This window comes from Trematomus bernacchii, unplaced genomic scaffold (genome assembly GCF_902827165.1).
Source record: "Trematomus bernacchii unplaced genomic scaffold, fTreBer1.1, whole genome shotgun sequence".
NCBI classification, from domain to species: domain Eukaryota; kingdom Metazoa; phylum Chordata; class Actinopteri; order Perciformes; family Nototheniidae; genus Trematomus; species Trematomus bernacchii.
The window spans coordinates 8565326-8592638 of NW_022987727.1; the positions used below are offsets into that span (position 1 = coordinate 8565326).

At 44.9% G+C, this 27313-nt stretch overlaps 2 protein-coding genes across 2 annotated transcripts in view; one reads left to right on the forward strand and one right to left on the reverse strand.

Moving 5' to 3' along the window:
• Window positions 1-27313, forward strand: part of bsna (bassoon presynaptic cytomatrix protein a) — a 155127-nt gene that overhangs the window by 110444 nt on the left and 17370 nt on the right. Inside the window, exons 5-6 of the mRNA XM_034145147.1 lie at window positions 16712-17158; window positions 20794-26115. Of these exons, the coding sequence (XP_034001038.1) occupies window positions 16712-17158; window positions 20794-26115 (5769 nt within the window). The remainder of the gene's footprint in view (window positions 1-16711; window positions 17159-20793; window positions 26116-27313) is intronic.
• LOC117494480 lies at window positions 132-1683 on the reverse strand. Its single transcript, XM_034145406.1, has 2 exons — window positions 1508-1683; window positions 132-1417 (listed from the first exon to the last, which is right to left on the reverse strand). The coding sequence occupies exons 1-2, from the start codon at window positions 1661-1663 to the stop codon at window positions 659-661; spliced, it is 915 nt and encodes a 304-aa protein (XP_034001297.1). The 5' UTR covers window positions 1664-1683; the 3' UTR covers window positions 132-658.

Consider the following 27313-nt stretch of genomic DNA (forward strand, 5'->3'; position numbering starts at 1 on the left):
TGCTTGGAAGCTGCCACCTGCTGCTTCCAAGCTACACACCCTGCCACTAGATGACCAGGATCAAGACAAAAGAAACATAATCTCTTGGGACCTCGAGTTCTGGTCAAAACACAACCTGCAAACACCCTTCGGATGAGTCTGAGCTAGGTCACCACCTGCAGCACCAGGGACTGAAACGTCTACAACCTCAGCAGTAGGATACACTTTACCCCCGGCTATATCGTTACCCATTATGAAATCCACTCCGTCGACAGGAAACTTGGGCAGCACAGCAACTGGAAAGAAACCAGTAGCCAGTTTAGACTGTACCTGGATCTTGTGAAGAGGTGCAGGCACACAACCCATCCCAATACCTCTTACCACCGCACTTGCCTCACAGGCAGACTCAGCACTCAAGGGCAGGACACTGGCAAGAATGAACGACTGTGAGCCACCACTGTCTCGTAACACCGTGACCTGCCGCTGGTCCTCCACTTTTCCTGACAGAGAGACAAAAGCAGTAGAGATGAACGGTTTCAAACACTCATCAGGCCCTTTGTTAACAGTGGCCCGTCCACTATGACACACTGCTGTAACCAATCCCACCCCTTCTGGGTGCTTGCCAGCCGCTGTCTGCTCTCGCTTCCAACCTGCACAGTCTGCTATCACATGACCTGGGTCATGACAAAAAAAACAAGCTCTGTTTAGCCTGGGATCTAACACTGGAACAGGGAACGTAATTGTCAGGAGCTCTACGATAAGTGTCTCGCTGAGGAGGGTCACGCTGAAAAAAAACGCTCTTGTGTATCAGTGCAAACTCGTCTGCCAGAGTGGCAGCCTGCTGAAGTGTAGTTACTTTCTGCTCATTCAGGTAGACTACCGTACGCTCAGGTACACAGTTTTTAAACTCCTCTAACATCATTAGCTCACACACTGAAGTAATGTCGTCAGCTTTACAAGCTCTACACCACCTGTCAAAGAGGACTTTCTTCTCCCTCGCGAAGTCCACGTAAGTTTGGCCAGAAGTTTTCTTCAGGCCGCGAAACCGCTGCCTGTAGGCCTCAGGCACAAGCTCATATGCCCTGAGAATTGCACCTTTAACATTCTCATACACTAAACTATCCTCGACAGAAAGAGAAGAGCAAGCCTCTTGAGCCTTGCCGACTAGCTTGCACTGTAAAAGAATAGCCCACACGTCTTCTGGCCAGCGCAGAGCAGCAGCAATGCGCTCAAATGCACCAAAATAGATTTCCACTTCTGATTCACGAAACACAGGGACCAAAGAAATATGCCTACTCACGTCGAAGGAGGCAGCAGGACCAGAAGATGTAACGGCAGAATCACCCCCCCCAGCTGCCTGAAGCTCTAACTGACGCATCCGGACAGCAGTGTCTGCCTCCACTTTCCTGATCTCCAGCTCCGACTTCCTGATCTCCAGCTCCCTCCGGACATCAGTGTCTGCCTCCAACTTCTTGATCTCCAGCTCCGACTTCCTGATCTCCAGCTCCCTCCTGACATCAGTGTCTGCCTCCAACTTCCTGATCTCCAGCTCCCTCCTGAGCTGAAAATCCCTATCACGCTCCTCCTTCTCCCACTGTAGACGAGCCATACGCACTTTTACCCTGGCATCTAATTTAGACCCCGTAGGTGAGGACCCTGCCGAAAACGAGTCCAACTGAGGCATGTTGAAAAGTTTTGCCTGTTCCGTAGCATTCTGAACACCTGGAGTAACACCAACGCGGCCTCCACCAGGAGACTCTGCTGCTACAGCCCCGGCCACCGTTCCAGGAGATTCCACTGAAGTAGGCAGACTCAAAACCCCCTGTTCAACTAGTCCAGTTAGCACCGTAGCCTTGAGTTCACTTTTAACAAGAGCAGAGGAGACAGAAACGTGATAATGGTCAGCAACTCACCGCAAATCAACCTTCCTACACCAGTCTAGCTGACCCACAGTAGGACTGGCCACAAACTGCTCCAAAACAAAAGCCATCCTTATCAACGGCGACTTACAATTGTTTTTTTTTTTTTGTTTTTTTTTTAACAAACTTCCCCAGATCCTGCCTACCAAACTTACCTAACTATCTTCTGGAGCGTGCCGGGCTCGAGGCGACTTTAAAGGCAAACATCAGCGGCCGAAACCCTGAAACGCCTGGATTGGGAGCACCTGGGAGAGAGGCTGCACCTGGAGACAATCAGGCTGCACCTGGAGAATCAGAGGGAGAGAGAGAAAGACACACACACACACACCTGAAGTTACCTACTGTAACTCCAGCTTCTATGAGTATTGGCGTAGCCCTCTAAGGCTATCGCTATTGGGTAATCCCCCTGCGCACCCGCGCAGCACTGAAAACACTTGTAGTCCACGCCCGCCCGCAAGGTGGGCCCCACCCACGGGCTCCCTTCCGGTATAAATAGGAAGGGGACCCGACAACCTGCTCCCACACAAAAACCTTTTCTTCAGCTATTCGTGGAGCCAGTGGGGCCCAGAACTTAGAGGGCTACGCCAATACTCATAGAAGCTGGAGTTACAGTAGGTAACTTCAGTTCTATTTCGTATATGGCTTCGCCCTCTAAGGCTATCGCTATTGGGTTAAGGGCGAAGCAAGATGTAGTCTGCGCCTCACTGGGTCGCCCCGGTACAAGAAGCACAACCACACCTGCTCAGATAATAACCCAAGCCTATTGCGCCATGCGAATGGCGCATCACAGTCCCTGGAATATATCATAACATGAATATTTACCATGAGAGGACGAAGGCTGGGAATAATACATACCTGTCCGCTGTGAGAAAGTAGAGACGAAAGTCACACTTTGCCCAGTGACAGAAGGAGGGGGAATAGCAGCTCTCTGTGTGCAGACAGGCAGAAGAGCGCACAGCTGGGTCCCCAACATCACACACTCTGACAAGACATTCCGTACGAAATGTGTCAGGGGAAAAAAAGGGGGATGTCCCTCTCATAAGAGGGAAATACAGGCCACTCTCCGTGTGCCGAGGCAGGAGAGAGGCGCACAGCTGGATCCCTGACGTCACTCACTCTGACAGGACACTCAGCACAGGGTGTGTCAGAGCGGAATGGGACATCCCTCAAATAAAATTGAATAATGAACAGGGAGAAGACCAATATGCAACTGTGCAAATGTCTTCCATTGACATTCCTCCGTGCAAAGCCGTGGAGGAGGAACATTCCTCTGGCTTTGAGGAGGGGGAAAGAAGCCAGCCAGGGTGATCACTCTTGACCTAAAAAAGTTTGTGATGACCCTAGCCTTAGGCATGAAGCCGGTTTAGCATAAACGGCTGTCTTCCCTGGCGATTGAGGTAGGCTGCCATGGCCTGTTGGCTGGGCGAATCAACACATGTTTGATTGTACAGCAACGGGGCGAAGTGCTGGAATACTTCCCAACCCGGAGAACAGCTCCAGCACATTTACCCCTGACGCACGGGGTCGGTGCGTGGGCGAATGAACCACCTCTGGAGACCCCTCCTGTGGGGGAGACCCCGGGGAATCCCCACGTGATCAGCTGACGTCATGCTGAGCAGCTGTATCACGGAGAGGGCTGTCACCACGCTGTGGGATGTGACACGCTGGATAGGGAGCTGTCAGTTCCTCCACTCGCTGCAGCGAGAGCCGCACTCTGTTGCTGAGTTTTATTCCACTCGCAGATAAATGAATGTCTGGGGGGGGAAGAGGACAACTCGAGCGAGCTATGCAGTTTATAAACCAATAGGTTAAAACAGCAGGCTTTCTGCAGCGAATGACCCACCTCTGGAGTCTCCTCCTGTGGGGGAGACCCATGGGGATCTTTGAGCTTTGACAGATGCGATACGAGATGTAACGTCTGTAAAGCGACTTCCTCATGCTGGATCGAACCTCAAACAGCAGGTCGTCCAGAGAAAAAAACCTCATTCTCATCCCTCCTCTCTGTGTAGTGGCTCCAGCCTTCTCTACACAAAATGCGAGGAGCCAGGGAACATCCAAACAGCAGACGATTGTCTGGTCTGATATTCCCTGAAAGAGAAACGCAGGAATTCCCTGTGTTTCGGGATGGTGGATATGGAAGTATATGTATCATCCTTCAGGTGGAAGTGAACCAGTCGTCCTGGTGAACACATTCCAGCACCTGTTTGATCGTCAGCATGGGAATACTGATAGATCAAGGATGGGTCTCACTCCCCCGTTGGAGAGGCTTCTCTGAGATATGCTGTAATGGTCGTCATGACCGTGCTCTGTAGGAGGCATATCTGAACAGAGGAATGCCGCGAGCTATGCAGTTTATAACCCAATAGGTTAAAACAGCAGGCTTCTGCAGCGAATGACCCACCTCTGGAGTCTCCTCCTGTGGGGGAGACCCATGGGGATCACCGCGTGACCAGCTGATGCGAATGCCAAGCAGCTGCGTCACGGAGAGGGCTGTGCGGGTTTTAGACACGCCGGAGGAGATCTCGCTGCAGTTCCTCCACTCGCTGCCGCAAGAGCGCGCTCTGGTGGCTGAGTTTAATTCCACACCCAGATAAATGAATGTCTGAGAGGGAAGAGGGCAGCTTTTCTCCAAATTAATTATGAAACCCAGGCTTTGACAGATGCGATACGAGATGTAACGTCTGTAAAGCGACTTCCTCAGCTGGATCGAACCTAGCAAACAGTAGGTCGTCCAGAGAAAAAACCTCATTCTCATCCCTCCTCTCTGTGTAGTGGCTCCAGCCTTCTCTACACAAAATGCGAGGAGCCAGGGAATATCCAAACAGCAGACGATTGTCTGGTCTGATATTTCCTAAAAAGAGAAACGCAGGAATTTCCTGTGTTTCGGGATGGTGGGTATGGAAGTATATGCATCATCCTTCAGGTGGAATTGAACCAGTCGTCCTGGTGAACACATTCCAGCACCTGTTTGATCGTCAGCATGGGAATACTGACAGATCAAGGATGGATCTCATCCCCCCTGTCTTTTTCGGGACAAAAGAATAGCGGGAGTAATACCCCTGATTTTCTTCCCCTTGAGGAACCCTGGAAATAGCCTCTTTCAACAGGAGTTCCCGCAGCTCTGCTTGGAGCGCAAGACACTGTTCTTGGGATGACAGGAGTGTTTCCTGTATCCCCTTGAACTGTGGGGGGGGTGATCAGCCTGCTCATCTTGAGGCAACCCAAGGTGGATCTGAAGCGAAAGGGCTGTGAGGGAGCCTCCACACGCTGCGTTTCACTCTGGCTCTCATCATGAAGCGTGTAGACGCTCAGGGGATGAATGGAGATGTATGCAGTGTTGACCACATGAGGCGTTATAACGGCGCTCATGGGTTTATTATTACCGTGTGTAGGAGACGTATCTCGGACAGAGGAATGCCGCGAGCTCTGCGGTTTATTAACCGATAGGTTAAAACCAGCAGGCTTCTGCAGCGAGCCCTGCTGCCTACTAATCAACAGATTGGTGGCAGCTTTTCGCAAGACACTGTTCTTGGGATGACAGGAGTGTTTCCTGTATCCCATTGAACTGTGGGGGGGGGGAGGCGAACTGCAGGGTGTACCCTCTGCTGATCAGCCTGCTCATCCATCTGACCATCAGACACACGCGCTGCCACTCTGAAAAATTCTCTGAGAGCGGGCGCACATGGTCGAGATGTGTTGTGGTCGTCTTGGCAACGAGCCACGTCAGAGCCCTTGCCGCCGCTGCCTGTGAGGCAACCCAAGGTGGGCCTGACGCGAAGGGCTGTGAGGGAGCCTCCACACGTTGCGTTTCACTCTGGCTCTCATCATGAGGCGTGTACACGCTCAGGGGATGAATGGAGACAGTGTTAACCACATGAGGTGTTATAACGGCGCTCATGGATTTATTATGACGTGTGTAGGAGACGTATCTCGGACAGAGAAATGCCGCGAACTCTGCCGTTTATTAACCGATAGGTTAAAACCAGCAGGTTTCTGCAGCGAGCCCTGCTGCCTACTAATCAACAGATTGGTGGCAGCTGGCTTAGTTTGGCGAACTCTGCAGTTTATTAATCGATAGATTAAAAAAGTGCAGGTTTTTGCAACGAACCCTGCTGGCTACTAACCGATAGGTTATAGACAGCTGGTTTACACAGAGTGGAGGATATGTTAGAAACACTTGATGATACTGATGACTCAGACCAAAAGTTGAAAAATGCTGCAGCCAGAGGTGTCGCTGGATTTGCGTCACCCACGCGGCGATTCTGGCCTGGGAGACAGCAACAGACGCACACAGTGTGAGCGCCGTGCTGGCAGCCTTGGCGATTTCTTCCGCTTCGTCAGCGGCCAAGGTGGTGGACCGCTCCACCAGCGTCACCACCGAATTGGACAGCAGCGCGATGTTGTTTGCCGCCGCCGACGCCTGAAAGGCACACTGGTGCACCCGGTCGGCCTGGCGGGCAACATACTGGTCCCTGGGGGAGGCCAACGTAGGGCGCCGTCCGGCGATCATGTTGGCCTGCCTTACCCCAAAAAACGCCGTCAGGCCCGGCTCCAGCGAAGGGGTGGCTGGGAATCCCTCGTCTGTAAAACCCTCCACCTTGGTGAGGGGAACAAACGTGGACACCGGGGCCTTGAGAGTCCTCGGGTTCGCCGCCGCCCCCTCCTGGTACCTCCTGATGGCTCCAGGAGGACGAATCGTCCTCCTCGGTCGCAGCAGCGAGAGCGTCCGCTCTACGCTTCCTGTCGGCCGAGGGGAGATAGGCACAGTGCTGGCATGCGATCTGCTGGCTGAGAGCCGCGTACGCGTGCTCTGGCCCCAGACAGAATTCGCATTCAGTGTGCCGATCATAACTAAAAATATATCCGGTTCCACATGAGGGACAATCTCTTACACAATCGTTGCTCATGGTTTCTCGGATATACGTCTCAGTGCTTCAGTAACTCGGGGTGCTGAAGAAAAAGAGGGAGCAGGTTGTCGGGTCCCCTTCCTATTTATACCGGAAGGGAGCCCGTGGGTGGGGCCCACCTTGCGGGCGGGCGTGGACTACAAGTGTTTTCAGTGCTGCGCGGGTGCGCAGGGGGATTACCCAATAGCGATAGCCTTAGAGGGCGAAGCCATATACGAAATAGAACCACACACACACTACGGCACGTAACAACTCCTTTGACAATCAACCTGGTCAGTAAAATCGAAAGCAAAGTGGGTGTAAAAATTATATATCACTTTTTAAGGTGTTCATTTGTTTTAAAATGACAAATGCGTATGTGTGATACGGCAGTGGTTGCACTAGTTGACTTGATGTTCCCTGTTGAGATAACCAGGCCTGTAGCTATGTCCTGTTTTGATGCTGGCTACCTGCCATCTTATTACTGCTGGAGTCAAAATCCTCAGATCCCTGCAGACCACACACACACACACACACACACACACACACACACACACACACACACACACACACACACACACACACACACACACACACACACACTTGTGCAGGAACTCGCGCATGCACTGCAAAGATTGTGCTGTTGCCCCCCTGTGCTTCATTTGTGTTATATTAGTGCCCATGTGTCTGTTTGTGTGTGTGTTGGTTCTCTGTGTGTGTCAGTCAGTCCCAATGAGACAAAATTATTGCTCTCATGGCAGATTTGTGGGAACAACATGAAGCGAGCCTTTGGTCTGTTATCCTCTCTCAACCTCATGGGCTTCCGCCTTTGAGCCAACTTGTGAAAGTCAAGTGGCTGGTTCAACTCCCTGGTCTGTCTGAGTGAATCAGGTCAAAAGAACTCTCCTTCAAAAGCCAAAGTCAAATTAGTGTTGAGCAAGGCACTTAAAGGTGGGGTAGGTAAGTTTGAGAAACCGGCTCGAGATACACTTTTTGTTATATTCCATGGAATACTCTTAACATCCCGATAGCAATGAATATCTCAAGTGCTTTGACAACAAATCCATAAAAAATATCATCTGTGGAAGCCGTAGTACTGTAAAAAGCACGACCAATCATTTTAGCCGGCCCGGCTAAAATACCTGCAGGAAGTAGCAGATTTCTTCCGGCTGTGTATTTTCAAATTCTAGCGCACTCGAGCTGGTTTCTCCAAAATTACCTACCCCACCTTTAACCTCTCCACGGCAAAAACTACAACCTCTGGTGGAAAAATAAATCAGTGTGAAATTCATCTAGTTTTTATTCTTCCTTCTGTTACCTTATCTTTATGCATTTCTCTTTTTATACCATGGTCAAAGTTAGGAATAAAAGCGCAAAACATCCAGTAAGGTTGTTTCCATAAGTCCACAACTAATGCTTGTATCTGCACCAGGGTGATTGTTCTGCTCCAAAATGTAAAGGATTCTTCTAGAGCCCATCCTTTACCCTTCCACAAAGTTGCATAAAAATAGGGCAAACTGTTTTTCTTCTCCATAATCCCGCTGATATACAAAGAAACAGAAACTAAAAACATAACCCCCTTGGCAGAGGTTATAAACCTTATGATACATAATATTTATAAATCGCTTTTCCCAGTGCTCAAAGACGCTAAAGCATTCCTGCTCATAGTCAACCTATGTTGACAATTAGCAGGAATGCTTTTCAACACTTTCATTTGTTCCTTAGAAGAAAGTCATAAATCACACGGCAGCTAAAGGTCCATGGTAAATGTCAACATACTGTACATTGTTTCAGGCTCTTTTATTTTTAAACGACACATTTTTTTTCATGTCAAAGAACAGTCTCTTCAACTTGTCTTTTTTATTTTTACACATTTATCACACAAGAAACTATTTATAGGTTACTCTTGAGTTTGTGGAAGGAACCTTTTAAAGCTACAAATGTGGGCTGCTTCCCTTAGTTTCTGTAGTGGCCAAATGTAGTGGTACTACATCTTCTGTGTCAGTCCGTGACGTCAATTGGCCCAAAAATACTTTTTCCCATTTAAATCAACTACCCAGTACAAACTGAACACACAAACACAAGACCGGCAATGATCCTTCGGACTGGAGGCGGGGCTTAAGCAAAACCCATATGCTTACGCTCTTTGGGCCCAGATACAGATACTTTTGCTCTCAGGAGGCCGGCCATTTTGGCTCCATGTCCCACTGAGCAACTTTCATAGGATGAGCAGGGTCCCGCCCATGGATGTATAATAAGAACTGGATACAGCGTGGGAGGCGGGGCCTCGTTCATTCCTATGAGAGTTGCTCATTGGCGCATGAAGAAAAAATGGCCCAACTTTTGAGAGAGCGAAACGTTATATGAACGATATGGGTCCGTTCTTATTGTGCATCCATGTGTAAAGGTAAAACTCATGTAGTACCGAACACGTCACATGAACGTGCCAGGCGGCGCGGTCCTGTGGGTTAGATCCGCGTTCATAATGCCGAGGAAAATAACTCTCAGAATAACGTTATTAGCACATTTTACAACTTGAGGACCGAATGTTTTTAATAAGGGCTATATAAATGTTCATACTGGGTAGTTTATTTAGTTTAAAAAAAATTATCCAACGATTTACAGACGTCTCTTTCCCAATGTTAGTCAATGGGAAAAAGTCTTTCCGGGCCCAGCGACTGATACAGAAGTGTACTACCGCCGTTTGGCCACAACAAATATTTTCCTCAGAGTCCGGTGCACTTCCTGGAGGCTTGGTCCCGCCTCCTACCATGTATCCGATTCTAGTTGTAAATCCATGACTTCCTGCTTCATTTAATTCTGCTATGCTAGGCTAACACCAACATTTCTTCTGAACATCTGATCCAGAATTGCAACTTCTTTGCACTCAAGCTTGTGTGAGGCATATTTTAGAAACTTGATGAAAACTATAAGTGCCTCATTTCAAGGGTTAATAAGACTCACAGTTGTAGTTTATCTGATATCAGAATCCATCATTATGGCAGCTATAATTCCCCAGCATATGAGAAGCTCCTACACGCTGATGAGCAGGGGGAAGTGGTGGGCAGATCAACCTCGTCTGGGTTTTATATCAGCTGTGTGAAAAATTGCTTGGCGACCGGCCTGAGACAGAAAGTAGGAAGAGATAGAGGTGACGGTGTGATGTGGGCACTAAAACATTATGTGTACGCATTAAAAACAAACACACACATATACAGCCTTGTGTCTCTAGCAAGGTTACATAATTAAAGAGGCTCCACTGTCGTGATGGAATAAGACGAGGATATTTTTAAAATATCTGTTAAATGGAAATGACACCATTTTGGTTATATAACCACGTTTCTGTGTAAGTCCTCTATTCTCTCCTCGGCTTCCTTTTTTCATTTAAATCTCCTTCTCTTAATGTATTCCTCTTTTCTTTTACCAATTGTTTCTGTCCTCCACCTTTCTTCCTCCCCACTTCTAATGTATCTTACTTATTCTCTCCTTTGGTGGTTTTCCCCCTCCTATCTATCCTCCCCTAGCCTTCCTCCTCGTTCTTTAAACTCCCTCCCTTTGTCTCCATTTCCTCCCTCTCCTCCTTTTCTTCTCCTCCACCCTTTATTCATCCTCTCTCCTCATCAAGCTGTATGTCTCTTCTTTATCCTCCCCTCCAATTCCCCCTCTGCTCTTGCTGCTCTCCTCTAAATCCATCTCCTCCTTTCACTTCATGTTTTCCTCCTGCTTTTACTGCCTCTCTTCCTTTAGTTTCTATCCTTTCCCATCTATTGTTTTCTCTATCCTCTGTTCCTTTTTACAGTGCTTATGGTGTTAGATACAGTACAACTCAATTCAAACCACCGCTTTGTGTGCTTCTAAACTGATTTAGTGTCCTTTTTATTTGACAAATATCACTTGGGCCTTCAGTAAGATCCCTGTGGTCTTCTCCCATACAGATTGTGTTTACATAGTAGAAGTAACTAAGTACATTTAATCAAGTTGACTTAATTGCTATTTGTCATACATGTACCTAACTTGAGTATTTCCATTGTATGCTACTTTCTACTTCTACTCCACTACCTTTTGAACACATGTTTTGTACTTTTGATTCCACTACAGTAATGTAATACTAATAGTTACCAGACACTGTTTACATATAAAAACACATGACATGATGTTTTACATCAACTACCAATGTACCCTTTAAAAACAACAACAATTGAATACTACATGTATACGTTAGCAATTTAAAAAAATGGTTTAATATAATATTCTATAATAATATAATACTTTTAAAAGAGCATATTGTGCATAATGGGTAACTCCGATACTTAGTACATTTAGCTGACAATATACTATGCTTTTACTTAAGTAACATTTTGAATTCAAGACTTTTACTTGTATTGGATTATTTTCATAACGCTCATAGACATCTCAAATAAAATCTTAAAATGAAAATTAAATGGTAACTTTATTTGGCAAAAATATCAGAAATGTATTATTTTGTCATACAGAGCATGTCTAGACCCCTTAATTCACCCCCGGAATTCCCCCATGAGCTGGCGAGACAAAGTAGAGAGAGAATGAATTAGGAACGTAGCGGTGAACAGTGGGGGGGAAGAGCTTAAGTGGGACAACTCCTATGAAGTGTCCTCTTTGTTGTCGTGTTAAAGTGAGTCTCCCCACGTACGATGACTGATGCAACCTGTGCACCGAGCGGTGAAACCTGCCCCCGAAACTCGTTTGAGATAAAAACTTAAATGCAATTTGAAACCATAAACCATGATACGTTAAAAGGAAATAATATAATACATATAATTACGACACTTTCATAGTTGAGTTTGTTTTAGTATGCAGTTCTGCCTGCCACCAGGTATGATCTCCTGGGACAATAAAGGCTCAATCTATTGCACCATGAAAGTATGTCAACCGTTGGGCATCCAAAACAGGAAGAGGAGAGCCGTTTTGTTTTCTCAGCTAACTATGATTATCCATCCCCAGTTAACAAAGAGTATTATTGTAAATACTTTGCAGTGTATTTCCCCAGTAGCTGAAAAAGCAGACAGTGGATCAACCTAAGTAACGAGTGTACACAAAATGCAGAATGTCCTGTATTGACATTAAGGAAAACAGAAAGCAACAACATTAACAGGTGGAAGGTTTTCTGTTTCCATGTTTCCGAATGTATCTCCAAAGTTGCAACTGTCATTGCTACTCTGTCCCCACTCCAAGCCAGTGAGTCAGCTACATTACTAGAGGCCTCTCTGAATTACAGTGAGCGTTCATGAACCATGTGCACGTGTGGTGTCACTCATTTCCCCCTTTCTCCTTTCCTCCGCCCAGTGGGCTCCTCTTCTCCCCCTCTCCTCTTCCTCACTCTGCTTGTCATCTCTCTCTCCTTCTGGTAAGCCTTCAGCTACAAAGGCCTCCTCCATTTTGCATTGAAGTGAACCGTGTGACTACGTGTGTGTGTGTGTGTGTGTGTGTGTGTGTGTGTGTGGTGTGTGTGTGTGTGTGTGTGTGTGTGTGTGTGTGTGTGTGTGTGTGTGTGTGTGTGTGTGTGTGTGTGTGTGTGTGTGTGGTGGTGTGTGTGTGTGTGTGTGTGTGTGTGTGTGTGTGTGTGTGTGTGTGTGTGTGTGTGTGTGTGTGTGTGTGTGTGTGTGTGTGTGTGTGTGTGTGTGTGTGTGTGTGTGTGTGTGTGTGTGTGTGTGTGTGTGTGTGTGTGCGTGTGTGCGTGGTGCGTTGCTGTAGAGTGCAGCCTAAAGCAGCAGCCAGTGCTAGGGAAGTGTGCGCTCGAGCAGATCAATAGCAATTTTGGGTAAAAATAGCCCTTGCGCTGTTGGAGGGAGAGAAAAGGAGACGGAGGGTGACAGGGAGAGAGAAGAGAGGGAGGGTAAGAGCTGAGAGGAAGGGGGAAGATGGAAGTTTAATGATCATGTAGCGAAGAGAGGAACGAGAGGAACTGCAGGTGCTAATGTGTGAAAAGAGTCAGACTAGAAGTGAACTGAGAGTAGGAAAGAAGCTTTGACTCAAGAGAAGTAGTCAAGTCAGTATTTTAAATTCAGCGAGTGCCACAGTTTGGCATGGTTGCCATGTAGTCCAATCTTATTTGACATTCTACCATTTTGGGGCTGGGCGAAAAACAAATATATGCATGTCAACATTCTGCTGCCCGGAGTTCTGCTCACCAAACAAAAACAAACCGTCCAGCTTGTTAACTCGTTGGGACAGGTCTTTTTAGAAAGAGTTACCAACCTCATAGAGATCCTCATTGGAAACCCATCATGTAAATGGAAGCCTATAGTTGGGTATATATTACCACCACTAATAAACATACAGTCTGTGAAAATACACCCTTTCCCTGGCCACACCAACTAGCTCTAACAGGGGGTTACAAGGTGCTACCAGGCCATCTTGTATATATAATCCCTCCACCTGGTCCTGGGTCTGCCCCTCAGTCTCCTCCCAACTTGATGTGCCTGAAACACCGACCTAGGGAGGCGGCCAGTTGGCATCATTACCAAGTGCCCGAACCACCTTAACTGGCTCCTTTATACATAAAGGAGCAGCAGCTCTCTACCTTAGGGAACCTTATACCTAGGGGAGATGCCAGCCAACCTCTTTCCGGCTGCTTGTATCCGCGGTCTTGTTCTAACGGTGAGCCTTAATGACCATATGTGAGGGCAGACAAAAAGACAAAGACGGTACATTTATACAGTCCCCTGGTTTCCTGTTGAGAACCGTGGCCTCAGATTGGAGGGGATGATCTTTCTCCTAGCCGCTCAATACTCAGTCGTGAAAGGATCCAATGAGTGCTATAGCAATAAATCCATGCATTGGCTTCGAGCTATGACATTTAAAAATGACATATCCTTTCATAACCCTGGGTTCAAAAAGGATTAAATGCAGGTATTGATTGACTAGAGTGGTGTGGTACGAATAGGCACTGAATTGTTTCGCTTTGAGGTATCGAGTACTGAGACCCAGCCTTACAAGTGAACTGAGTAGAAATAATTCCGACTTCTTTTTACTACTTTCCCTTATATTTTGTGACCATATTTTTTGTTTTACTGACTAACTACGAAAAACCAAGTTGGGGAAGCACCTTCTTCTGGAGTAATCCATTTTCACCCAAAGCGTTTGCATTTTCCGACCCATCTCTACACACATACTGTATATTAGTAGAAGAAGTATATCACGAGAAATAACAAGAGACAAAGAGGCAAAACAATCCAATACCACAAAGATGTCCTCAGGGACAAATACAACAAATATGTCTCCTTCATTGATGGTTCATTCGAATGCCTTTCTTTGGCCAAGGGGTAAAATGCGGACTGAACACAGTGGTGAGTTATTTACACAGAATTGTCATAAATCAAATCCAGTGGTGGAAGAAATATAATGTGCAACTGAGATGGAGGAGAAAAAAGCACAACAAACTACTGAATAAGAGCAATAAGGAACACGAGATAACAAATAAATATAGAAGGGGGGTGGACATTCTTTTGAAAAGAGACACAGAGCTGGAAGGCAGAGAAGAAATACAATACAGGACAATTCTAAGCAACGCTGAACAGATTTTGAAAGGTAACTTAGAAAGAGAGTGTGACATAAAGAGAGAGAATACATCTGAAAGCAGAATTAGGACTGATGGAGCTTTTTAGTGAACATTATTGACAGGAGGAGAAAAGGCCAGATGTTTGTGCTATGTAGGTTAAGTGGTGCAGCGATGGGCTACTCTTTGGGACAACACACACACACACACACACACACACACACACACACACACACACACACACACACACACACACACACACAGACACACACACACACACACACACACACACACACACACACACATACATACACACACACAACAGAACACACACACACAAACACACACACCACACACACACACACACACACACATACACACACAGACACACACACACACACACACACACACACACACACACAGACACACACACACACAACACACACACCACACACACACACACACAGACACACACACACACACACACACACACACACACACACACACCACACACACACACACACACACACACACACACACACACACACACACACACACACACCACACACACACACACACACAGACGTGTCATGATGTGATCTGTAGGACTGCATACACTAGCCTTGGGAAAGGAAGGACATGAATTAACTTTAGGGTCTAAAGATGATTCACCCATCGCATACGCTACTGCTTTAGTGTACACACATACAGTATTGTATGATAGTTAAAGTAGTTGCAACTGTTTGCACTTACATCTGTAATGTAAGGGAGGCCCACTTTCTTCCGCTTTTCTTTAAATCCTTATGTCCGTCATGCTCAGAGCAGACTCAAAATGAGGTCTGGTCTGCAGCTCGGATTGCACAAATGTTTTGAGCCTTGCATCAGTTATTTCTGAACATTTTTGATGGTAGAGTCATTTTGGCGGGAGAAAGACGTTCAAAGGAAGCTGTGGGTTTGGCAGTGTTTCCAAAAAGAGTAGCAAGAAACAGTCCTACGTGTTAAAGTAAACATTGAAACATTATGGATTTTCACAACCATTGTGTCTATGTCCTATACCGAAATCTCGGTCTCATTTTGTGTCTTTAACATTGAAGATAATACCACAACAGACTTAGAGGCATTATTTACCTAATATCTTAAACCAACTATATACATGGGTGACTGTGATGTTTACTACTTGGAATTTTGTATAAACAATCAAAATAACAATGATAAAGTGATGTTTCTAAGCGATGGTTGTGTTGCAGTGCACATTAGATCATTGTCTCTTACAACATTAGTAACACTAGAAAAAGCATTTATAAAAAAGTATCTTTTACCTTGTGATTTAAGTACAATAATCTTTTACTTTACCTGACCAAGTAGTTTAGTTGCCTAACCCCTAACCCTAACCCTTTAACATCACCATGGTATTTTGTTGCATTTTTTGTTTCTACTTTCAATTTACAACGTTAACGGTGTCTTTAAACTGTGACATACACCTGGGGACATTTGTTTCCCTCGAAATGTAATTTAGAATCCAGTTTATTTGTTTGGTAATGTCATTTTTAGTAGACAGGGTTGTCGCGATGAAATTGTCTTATGCCACTTAATAACAGATAAAGTCTGAAAGGGATTCAGAGAAAGAGAGAGATACAGAGATCGAAAGGAAGAGGAGAGGGAGGGGAGTAAGAAAGAGGTTTGGTGGGTTTGGTGTCGAGCAGATTTGATGAGTGGGTGGAAAAGAACAGAGATAGGAGATAAGTGTTCATCAGGGAGGGCTGCATCTGTCAGTTATTCATTACATAAGTAATATGGATGCTCTTTAGTGCAGAACGGCATCAGTTACTATTCTGTAGAGAGGGGATAAAAGAGAGATGTAACACAATCTGTATACTTGAGACCAATATACAGTTTATAAACCCTCAATATTCCCTTATTAAGATGAAAAAACAAGGCATTACATTTGGTTCAATACATAAATGTTTTTAAACACAATATTTGCGGAATTTATCTATTTTGCCAAACTTGTGTGGATCTGTTTGGACATTCCAGAGATCACCTGATACTGTGGGTGGGTCTTTAACACGAGAAGTTAACGAAGAACACATCATCCAAGATGAGAAGTACAGAAAGAGAAACGGTTATACATATTGAACATATGACTTGTAGCCTTTTACATTAAAACATTTTGAAACCTACACCTGATTTTGTTCTTGTGCCCAATGTTCCTTAGCACCTGTACTAGTTGTAATGCTTTGGACTCTTGCATTAGCAATGAGCTTGAAGGAAAATCTTAGAAATCTGTAACAACATAATATATTGATATAGAAATAAGTGTTTTTTTGTGCTATTGTTATATAACAAGCTCGTTGTCACTAACCATGTTTTTTTTTGTACTCTCTGTTTTCCAGAAAAAGGAGTGGTTATGTCTCAACTGCCAGACCCAGCGGCTGTTGTCCGGAGGAGGTCTGGACGAACCTCCCCTTCCTGTTCCTCACCCGTCTCCCAAGCACCTGCCAATGGTCTCACCCCGTCACCAGGTGCCAGCCAATCAGCAAAGCCCTCTCCACAAGGCCACCAATCAGCAGGGGCCCAGGCCTGCCCAGCCGCAAACGCAAAAAGCGCAGGCGGGAAGTGGCGTGAGCGGACTGTTTGCTCCAGCTGCGGCTAAACAACTAACGGACACCAAGACAACGACACCTGTGTCAACCACAGAGACCCAGAAACTTCTGAAACCCACAGAGGAGAAGCCCAAACCCGAGCCTGAGAACCAAACTGACAAAGACACCAAAACCTCCCAGAAGAAAGGAGAGCCCATCACACCGATCAAGGAAATGAAGAAGTCCAAGCACTATGACGTAAGTCTGATTCCTTTTTTATTACATTGCTTCAGCCTGGTGTACAACTCTGTATGTTAAGCTATGGAAAATGAACAAAAGTTGACTAATCAAACAGTTGAATAGCTTGTGGAAAGTGAACCAAATAGAAGAAGAATTAAGCTGATTATCAGTGAATTATCTGTGGAAACCATAGTGTAACATATAAACATTATGTACCTAAGATTGCTTTTTCGTGAGCTTTTTAGCTATTATAGCATGTATGCAGGTTGAGAATGCTTGGCTGTTTCAGCGTGGCAATGCTTCACATTCATAGTTTTTTCCATCATACTTCATGAGCATAATGGAAGCTCTTGTTCATCGGCAGATATGTGTAGTAGACAAGATTAGGCCTACATTTGACCTTCAAAATCCTCACAAGATACGGGAAAAGTCCATATTAACAAGGCTTAAATCAAGTTGATGCTTGCGTAAACTATTCTGCACATCTGTACCTTTGTTTAAATGTATACTTATCGCGTGTACATACCAGAAATATTGTATTTTAATGAAGCTCACAGTAAACGCTGATCCGGTGTTGTACAGGCAGCTGATCAACGGCAGGATCAAACGTGACTGCTTCCTTTAGGGTTCAAAGAGCAGATGCCCTCTCCTAGCTTCCCTATCTCAACATGCTTTCTAAAAAGCTAATAAAACGACCCGAGGAAAGTCAGCGCACAACTTGTACAACTGTTTTCATGTCATCCATGATTGTTGCCATTTTTCTGTTGCTATATTTTCATGAATGTAGCTAAGAAGCTAGCTAGCTATGGAGCAAGACTGCATGTCCCCATTCTTACTTCCACTTCAGGTCCCCTAAAACACACTCAACAGCAGACTAAACACTTTGTTGACTTTGGTAGTACAGCCCACTGGCAAATATTGCCGTCCCAGCAGAATCTGACCTAGAAAGATGCATGTAATAAATGGACTATGTGACCAATGGACTTGGGAAGTGTATGTTGTCACACGTGAGAAATGGATGTTAAGATTTGACATCATCATGGATCCTGCCAGCGACCGGCAGCCTGTTGCCACATTAGATATCCTCCAACGTTTCCCTCAAGGGTTTGAATGCTGTGTTTAGACTCCAGATGTAAGTAAATGTTTGACAGTGGCTTCTTGAGGCCATTCATGCTACTCTGAATATAGCTTATATTACATATTGTTGATGACTAATGCTCATAGATAAGCCTTCAAAAGGTTGAAACGATTCCAGATGACTCCATAATCCTTCTATATATTTGATGTTTTCTACACAAATCTGACATTAGTTTCTCATGAGTATCTTAAACCTATTCTGAAAATTGTTCTCAGCTGCTGCATGCTGTTGTAATTTTGGAACTGATATTAAATCAAAGGCAAAATGCAAATGCAACACATTGTGCTCTTGCCAATATACCTTTGTTTATTGGTTTTATCTGCAGTTTCATTCAACTCTTTTCAAATGTACATGACTACAGTATCTACTGAGATGCATCCAGGTTTATTCTGGGAGCCTTCATGTGTTCACGATGAAATGGGATAGTTTTTGGTTTAGTAACAACCATTTGGAAACACACTTTCATGTTTGTTTGATAAAACAATTGTCTGGTAAAAAGAAAATATTAGGTCCCATGTTTGTTTTTGTTTTTTAGCATTGTTGGCTTTCATAATCTCTCAGTCGACTCTTTAAATACTTTTTTATTTAAAGCTTGTTTCGTTATCTTGAATTTCTTGTGTAATCGTCTCTATGTTAAAAATGACTCTAATATTTCATGTGAATTATATTTCAATTCTGTTTTGTGATCACAGCTTAGACCCAATGTTAAATATAGTAGCATATACAGTAGTCATGGTATGTTATGAGACACCCTATGATTGGACGTCCATGGCTGTTTGGAAAGCAGGTCATTGATTCCCTGCTCACAGACTTGCTGATGCTGCAAGTGGCAGCATTCATGGACTACCTGAGGGAGTGAGAGAAAACAAGAGAGGGAGTGATATAATTGTAGATTCCTTAGTCGGCGGCAGCCCTCGCACTCCCTGAAATATTTATTAAGATTGGCTGCTTTGGGCCTTTTCAAAAGCAGAGCAGACCTTCCTCATCAAGGTAGCTGCTAGGATTTTAAAGTGGGGAGAACTCGAAGTAAAGTCTCCTTTTTGATATATTGTCATTGTTTGGAGCTTTTCGAGCAAACATTTCCTTCATTTTTTTATCTATTTCGCATTCTGTCCTCCATCCCCCTTTCATTCATGAGGTTAGTCACTTTGAAATTATGATTTGGCATGTTATTAACTAACAGACATCTGAGACAGAGCCATTGATGACCGAGTTTTGGTTATATGTTCTAGTCAATTCCTACTAAAAACGCAATTCGACTCTCCTCTTTCCATCAATGGCTCAAACAATTGTTAACAAACCTTACAACTGTAAGCCACTTTATGAAAACTGTATAATGAAATATGTAATGTAATGTCCAAATGATGTCATATATTATATTGGTGGATATTTGCTTTTTTAATAAATCTCACCATGCCTTGAATGTATTGATTTAGTTTAATGTTGTATAATATTATTTCTTTATTTCATGTTTTAATTCTAAATAAAATGTCAATGTTTTTATATTCAGCTTCAGAAATAGGAAAGCAAATCTGTGCATATTTCGCCCACTGTTTTCCTGTATAATTTACATCCATAGGGTTATGACCAATAGCTGCAAGCCTTTTCTCTAATGTGTTCTCTTTTAATTCATTTCTGTCATTTTTTCTTTCGGCTTTGTTTTATTTAGAAAGCTTTTGATACGATGTCATTGAAACATTCAATTTTGGCCCACATATGAGCTCAGCTCTGATAATGTTATAATAATGTTATATCTGTTGTGAGATTGTAGGTTTCATGAAAACTAAATCAGATGTTGTTACTAAAACATGTTTGGTGCTGTCCGTTCAACATGTTAAAGCTCAAGACTCAGCAGAATTTCAAATCACGATAAAGGTTTTTTTAGACTTCAGGTTTTTTAACCAAATGAAGAGAACCCTACTCTCATTAATGTTTAAAATGTATTATGTATATATATATATATATATATATATATATATATATATATAGGACTTCATTACTTTGTAGCCAATGTTCCAAACATAATGGATGATTGACATTAATGTACTTAAACCTCTGGGAAAGCTATTTGATTGAGCTTCGACAAAAGTTAACAGTTTTTTTATTTATCAATATATGTTTACATGTTGAGTTCAAGAGAGCTTTCCGGGTCATTGCTTCATGTCTACAACAAGAATTTAGTACAATGACATATATGTAATGTACTCTTTTTATTAAAATTCAAGAAATGCGGTTTTATCACGACTGTTTAAGCAAGTGATGAATAATGAGTATACATATTGGACAAGCAATTCCTACATTATATTATAGATAAATACTTAAAATAAAAAAGAAACCATTCCTTTTTACATCTAAAAAATCTAATTCTAAATATATGTGGGCTTAAATTGTATGCATAGCAACGTGTTTATCCAGAATCAACACATTCTTACACTGCATTAATTATGACTTTAATTTGAAACCCTAACTTTCCCTAATCTAATACATTCTTCTCTCTTTCTTGTTCTCTCTTTAGGATACAAAAAACAACAGCACCCATGACTTGTCACGCAGCCCTCAGAGCCTCAGTGACACCGGCTACTCCTCTGATGGCATCTCCAGCTCCCACAGTGAAATCACAGGTCTAATCCAAGAAGAGGAGATGAAGCTGAGCGAGAGGGGCATCACTGGACGAGGCTCCCCACCGAGCCCTTCAGAAATCACCAAGCTAGAGAGCTCCATGAGGCCTTTGCTGGAGAAGAGCCTGTCTGAAGACAAGGGGGACAGAAGAGGGAGGAAGCACAGAGACTTGGATGACAGAGGGAAGCAGCGCCCACGCTCCCTGTCAATCCCACCAGATTCATACGACTCTGACGAGGAGTTGGAAGATATAATGGAGGAGGAAGAGGACGGAGGAGAATGGGAGGGTAAACGGAAGGAAGTGAAGGAGGAGAAGAAGGAGAAGAAAAATAAGGAAAAGGAGGCTGAGCCCACAGAAATGACAGATGAAGAGTTCATGAGGAGACAAATAATGGAGATGAGCGCCGACGAAGAAAATGAGGACGAAGAAATGGAGGAAGAAGATGAGGAGGAAGATGAAGGATATGGCTACCAGAAACCCAAAAAGAGCCACCTTAAACATGTCTCTGACTCAGGGAAAGAGAAAAGACGTCTTCAGCACCACTCCAGCAGTTTTGAGGAGGAAACAAAGAGCTCCTCTGATGTCTATAAAGGCTCAATGGAGGAGGGTGAAGATGATTTGATGGCACAAGGAGGCTTGAGGCGCTTCAAAACCATTGAACTTAATAACACCAGCAGCTTCAGCCGGGACATGGAGCTGGGCAATGACAATGACTTGAGCCTCGATCGGGAACCAGAGCTTGAGATGGAAAGCCTGACAGGATCTCCCGAAGAGCGTTCTCGGGGCGACTACTCCTCCACCGTGCCAGCGAGCTCATCCTCATATGGCTCAGGCCAGTCTCCTACTTCCATTTCATCGATGGAAGAGGACAGTGACAGCAGCCCCAGCAGGAGGCAAAGGCTGGAAGAGGCCAAGCAGCAGAGGAAAGCGCGCCACCGCTCCCACGGCCAACTCCTTCCCACCATTGAAGACTCTTCGGAAGAGGATGAGCTGAGAGAGGAAGAAGAACTTCTGAGAGAACAGGAGAAGATGAGGGAGGTGGAACAACAGAGGATAAGGAGCACAGCACGAAAGACCAAGAGGGATAAGGAGGAGCTAAGGGCTCAGAGGCGCAGAGAGAGATCCAAGACACCACCTAGCAATCTCTCACCCATTGAAGATGCTTCTCCAACCGAAGAGCTGAGACAGGCGGCAGAAATGGAAGAGCTCCATCGTTCATCTGCTTCAGAATATTCCCCTCAGAGTCTGGACTCAGAGGCTGAGGGGTACGAGTCAAAACTTTACAAGTCAGGCAGCGAATATAACCTGCCTACCTTTATGTCTCTCTACTCACCAGTAGAAAAAGCATCAACTACAACGACCACCACAGCACCATCTTCTACTTCCAAACCACTCAAGAGTGCCGAGGAGGTTTATGAGGAGATGATGAGGAAGGCAGAGATGCTTCAGAAACAACAGAAGCAACAGCAACAACCAGCAAGACATGGGCAGTGCTATGAAGAGGATGTTAATGGACAAGGTTATGAGGAGGAGTATGAATATGAACAAGATCAATCATATGACAACGAGGCAGCGGAGACAGAGACAGATATTTATGAAGAGATCAGGCAAACATCTCAAAACATTACCAAGATGCAGCAGGCCACTGATGAGCAAGTAGAGATCGAGATTGAGAGCTCCTACCCGGACAAGCAGCTCCTTGACACAGGCTCAGCCTTTGCTAAGCTTCTTGAGCAAAGCAATGCTCTGCTAACTCCGGGTACAAGCCCCACCCAGGTGTCAGCTCCTGTCTCCTTTGCTGAGACTGGAGGACGAATTCCTGATGTCCGAGTAACACAGCACTTCTCTGCAAAGGATGGTCACAAAGAAAGGATCAAAAGCCAAGCAGGAAAGAATGGAATTACTCCAGCAGTGGCTGCCACCACTATTGCCGCTTATGGAGTTTATGCCAGAGATGCAGTAACAATTTCTCAGACCAGTACAAGTTGCACCATGACGACTACTCAGTCAAGTATGTATAGCCGACAAACGGCAAGTCCTGCCACATCTTCAACTACAGTCTCAAGTGTATGCAGCAAGATTGCAGAGATTACCCAGGCATACAGTCAAAGGGAAGTGATCACCAGAAGGGTAGGGGAGACCAGGGATGTCCAAGTGCGAGACAGCTCTACATCTTCCACTGAGAGAATCATTGAGCCACGTTCTCCCAAGTATACTACTTATTACAGGAGCACCAGTCCTCCTCTTTCTCCATCACCCCCAACAATGAGTCCCACCCATTCACCTTCCAGAAGGAATACTGCTGAATTTTCGACACAGACTTTCAGTTCAGCATTACGAAGGTCTGAGTCAGCTGGCGCTGGGCCTACGTCTCCAGTGACTGCTCAGGGAACCCAAACATCAAATCGATCAGTGTCCCCACGGCTCTATCACCAACAGTCTTCCCAGGATACCCCATACTCCCCACCTCCAAGCCCAGCTAGGCCAATGACAGTCAACACTGCTACTTCTCCCCTGTCTTCGCCCACCCGATTTAGTCGCCAATCAACATTTGACAATTTCTCCCCATGTAACAGCCCTCCAGATACGCCACCTTACCACCAGTCTCCCACACGTAGTTTCTGCACAACACAAAGAGTGGAAAAAGTCAATGTTGGAACTAGTATGGTCACCACAGCCAACCATTACTCAAGAGGATCCATGTCAATGGACAACATCTCCCTCTGTCGAATATCTACAGTGCCAGGCACTTCTAGGGTAGAGCAGGGTCATATGATCCAAGGTGGGAGTGTTGTGGACCTCAGAACAGCCACAAAACCAGCTCCTATTATCATGACTGACCAGGGAATGGATCTCACTTCATTGGCCACCGAAAGCAGAAAATATCACGGTGGATCAGAGGGTAGCAGGCATTCAACAATTGTACAGCCCATGATTATGAACCTGAACACCCAGGAGATCATCACTCCAACAACTGTGAGTGTCACTGTGGCTGCCTCCATGTTCATGACCCAGCCTAAACAGCCATCAGTCTATGGTGATCCACATCACAACCAAGTGGATCTTGGTCAGGGCATGGGTACTGCTATGTGTCTTTCCCAGAACAAACCACTAATGTCCCCTCCAACTGACCCAGCAATACCAAAAATTGATGCCAAACTGGAAGACCTCAGTATCCAACAGAAAGAGCTACAAATACAGCAGGAGAAGCTGCAGATGCAACAACAGATCCTTGAACAGCAATTGCATCAGCATCACCAGATGCAACATCAGCAGCAAACGGCATCTGCTTTGGCGAGGTACAGCCTTACCGGACAGATCTCACCTTTATTGAAAAAAGACTTGCTAGTCAGTCAGACTAGCGCTGCCTCAGCTGTGGTCAGTGCTGTAACACCAATAATTAATCCTGAGCTGTATGGCGCAGGTCCTGTTGAGCTGAAAGGAAGGCCCAGTCCTCCTGGTGTGATATCAGGAGCTAAATCTCCACATAGCATGGTAGTACAGATGGACGTAGGGCCAGAGCAGGCGAGGGCTGTGACTCAGCTAGTGAAGGTAGAAGAAGGACAGGATGCTATGGATTTGACAGAAGGCCAATTTAAACCTGACAACCAACCAGCTTGCTGTGATGTTGTGTACCGACTTCCATTTGGTGGAAGCTGTGTTGGTGGCGAGACAGAGGGCATAAGGCCTCCATCTGCCCCTCCTCTTACCTATGAGTCTGATCAAGAAAGACAATCCGGAGGGTACCTTGATTATCCAATGGATGAACGTAAGGCCTACACATTACCATTCCCCGGAAGGCTCCAGCCTTCGATGTCTGATACAAACCTTGCTGAAGCTGGGCTACAGTCCTACCACTCCAAACTAGAACCACACATCCAAACTTCAGCAGAACTTGCTATGGATCTAACTGCTATGAAACAAGGTTATGGAGGGTTCATAGGGTTGCAATATGGCTCCTATACAGATTTACGCCATGGAGGAGACATCACAGCCCAAGCACTGCCTATAAGGAGATATAATTCCTTGTCTAACATCAGTTCAGACTATGGCTACTCTGCTCGTGACATTGCTGGCTTCCAAGAAGCTAACTTGGCTCAGTACAGTGCTACAACTGCCAGGGAGATCAGCCGTATGTGTGCAGCACTCAATACCATAGATCGATATGGAAGCAACCCAGACTTGATGCAGTTTGGTAGTTTGGGGAGAGGAACTGGGCCTGGGGCTGCCAGGCTCGCAGCAAGTCTTGGCATCAGGCCAAACCTTCTTTTTGGAACAGACGGGAAGCCAATTTCCCACAGTCAAGCACTAACCAACCTTATCAATGCCAGGCAGGCTAGTCTCAGGGCTATGTACCCTACTGCTATAAGGTCCTCTGATGGGATGATTTACTCCACCATTCAGACCCCCATTGCTTCTACACTTCCCATTACAACTCAGCCTGCCTCTGTTCTTCACCCAATACTGAGGGGGGTCTACAGGGCATACCCCTCTGCCAACATGACACCTGTGCCCCTATCCAGTCTCAGCAGACTACCAATGAGCCCCAGAGTACCCTTAACCGGACAAGCTCCAGTCCGTTACCCAGCTCCAGGTCTTCTCCAAACAACGTCAATCGCTGCCACTACTGCTGGTATTGCACCAGTAGGTGCCCCAGTGTATGTTTCTTTGACAACGACAAGCTCTACAGTCCAGGATGAACCAGTTTACCTCGGTAGAGGTGCACCCTCATCAACAGAGGTCACCTCAGTACAAGGAGTTGTCATACCAATAGAGCCACAGCAGCAGCCTATAAACCTGTCCCAGGCCCACCTGAACAGTCAACAACAACAACAGCAACAAGTGGCAACTGCTCAACAGCATCCTCCAGGAGCCTATGCCTACCCACCCTCTGCTCCTTCACACAGTCACGGCTACAGCCAACCTCCAGCGGGCCCCTCTGCCCCCACTGGTGGCTTACCCATTGCAGGGGGTCTTCCTTCCTTCCCTCCACCAGGTGCCGTACATAAGGAGGGTGAATCCGAGGCAGAGAGGCTGCATCGGCAGCAGGAGCAGCTTCTGCAGATGGAGAGGGAGCGCGTTGAGCTGGAGAAATTACGACAATTGCGCCTGCAGGACGAGCTGGACCGAGAAAAGATGGAGCTGAAGCTGCACAGGGAGAAGGAGCAGATGCTGGTGCAGAGAGAGTTAAACGAACTGCAGAACATCAAGGACCAGGTAGAGGGAGAAACAGGAGGCGGAATGGAGAGTTTGATAGTTGGTGTCCTGTTTTTTGTTTTGTGGTTGTTGGTTTTGCCATTGATATTGTTTTGTTTTAAGTTGGTTTGGTGGTGTGTCTTATTGTGTTATTACAATTTAAATGTTTTTCTCTTTTAATATCACACCTTAGATGTGCAAGCAGTAAACTGAGTTGAAAACTACAATACATAATTTGCTAAATGTATGTATTGTATAACACTAATTCTATATACTGTATACGTACAGCATACATGTTTATTAAGTCCTCAAACAAATTGCGTAAGAGAAAATGGGATTGGATTTATTGATGGCTTTTATGTTCAGAGAAATGTTTGCATCCAAAACCCTTACAAAGATTTGGTTAAAGTTGTAGCTATAGTCTGCATGACATGTAGTTGGATATATCCTGGTTATAAGGTGTGCATGCACATGCCTGTAGTATGTGTGATATGAACTGATAATGCTCAGATGTTGGTTTCATGTTTCATGTGTTGGTTTGATTGATATTCATGGAAACATGGAACGTGTTTTCATATTCAATTTTTTAGACTGAAAGAAAAGTAAAGTTGATTCCATTAAGTTGTATTTATCTGATAACCAGCAAGTACCCATTGCAGTATATCACGTTTCTTAGCAACAGAAAGGCTAACATGACAATTTTCTCCTTTTTTGATAGAACAAGCAGTTGAAAATCTTTCAAGTAAACTCAGTTAAACAGGTGTGGAAGCCTTCCCTAATGAGAATGAACTAGAGATGGAATGTTTAATATTCATCTCATACCCAGCAATATTAGCAAAAATCCTAGCTCGTTCTTTGCATTAGCTTGCCATTTTTGCAACAAAGAAAATTACATATTTTCTTATGAGCATTATGTGACTGGCAACAGCATTAACCAGTACATGCTGCACTTCATTTATGTTGCGCTTCCATTCTTGTTTTTTGCAACATATAGAGGTTTGACTAACGTGGAAACATTTTTCAAAACTAATCCATCAGCACAAGAATGTCACATTCAGTGTCAGGAGTCTTTGATCATCTGTTTAACAACCAGTTGTGCCAATAACTCAACAACTTTGTCCTCTTCTGTCCTACTCTCTTTTTCAATTCCTATGTTTCATCATTCATTTGTCTTGTTTGATCATTTCATCTCGTCCCAACATGTTCACTGTCACCGTCT

Coding starts and splice junctions, on each gene's coding strand:
- LOC117494480 (XM_034145406.1), bottom strand. CDS start 1,663: ATGCCTCAGTTGGACTCGTTTTCGGCAGGGTCCTCACCTACGGGGTCT. Junction 1,418..1,507: donor TGGAGATCAGGAAGTTGGAG/GCAGACACTGAT, acceptor GTCCGGAGGGAG/CTGGAGATCAGGAAGTCGGA.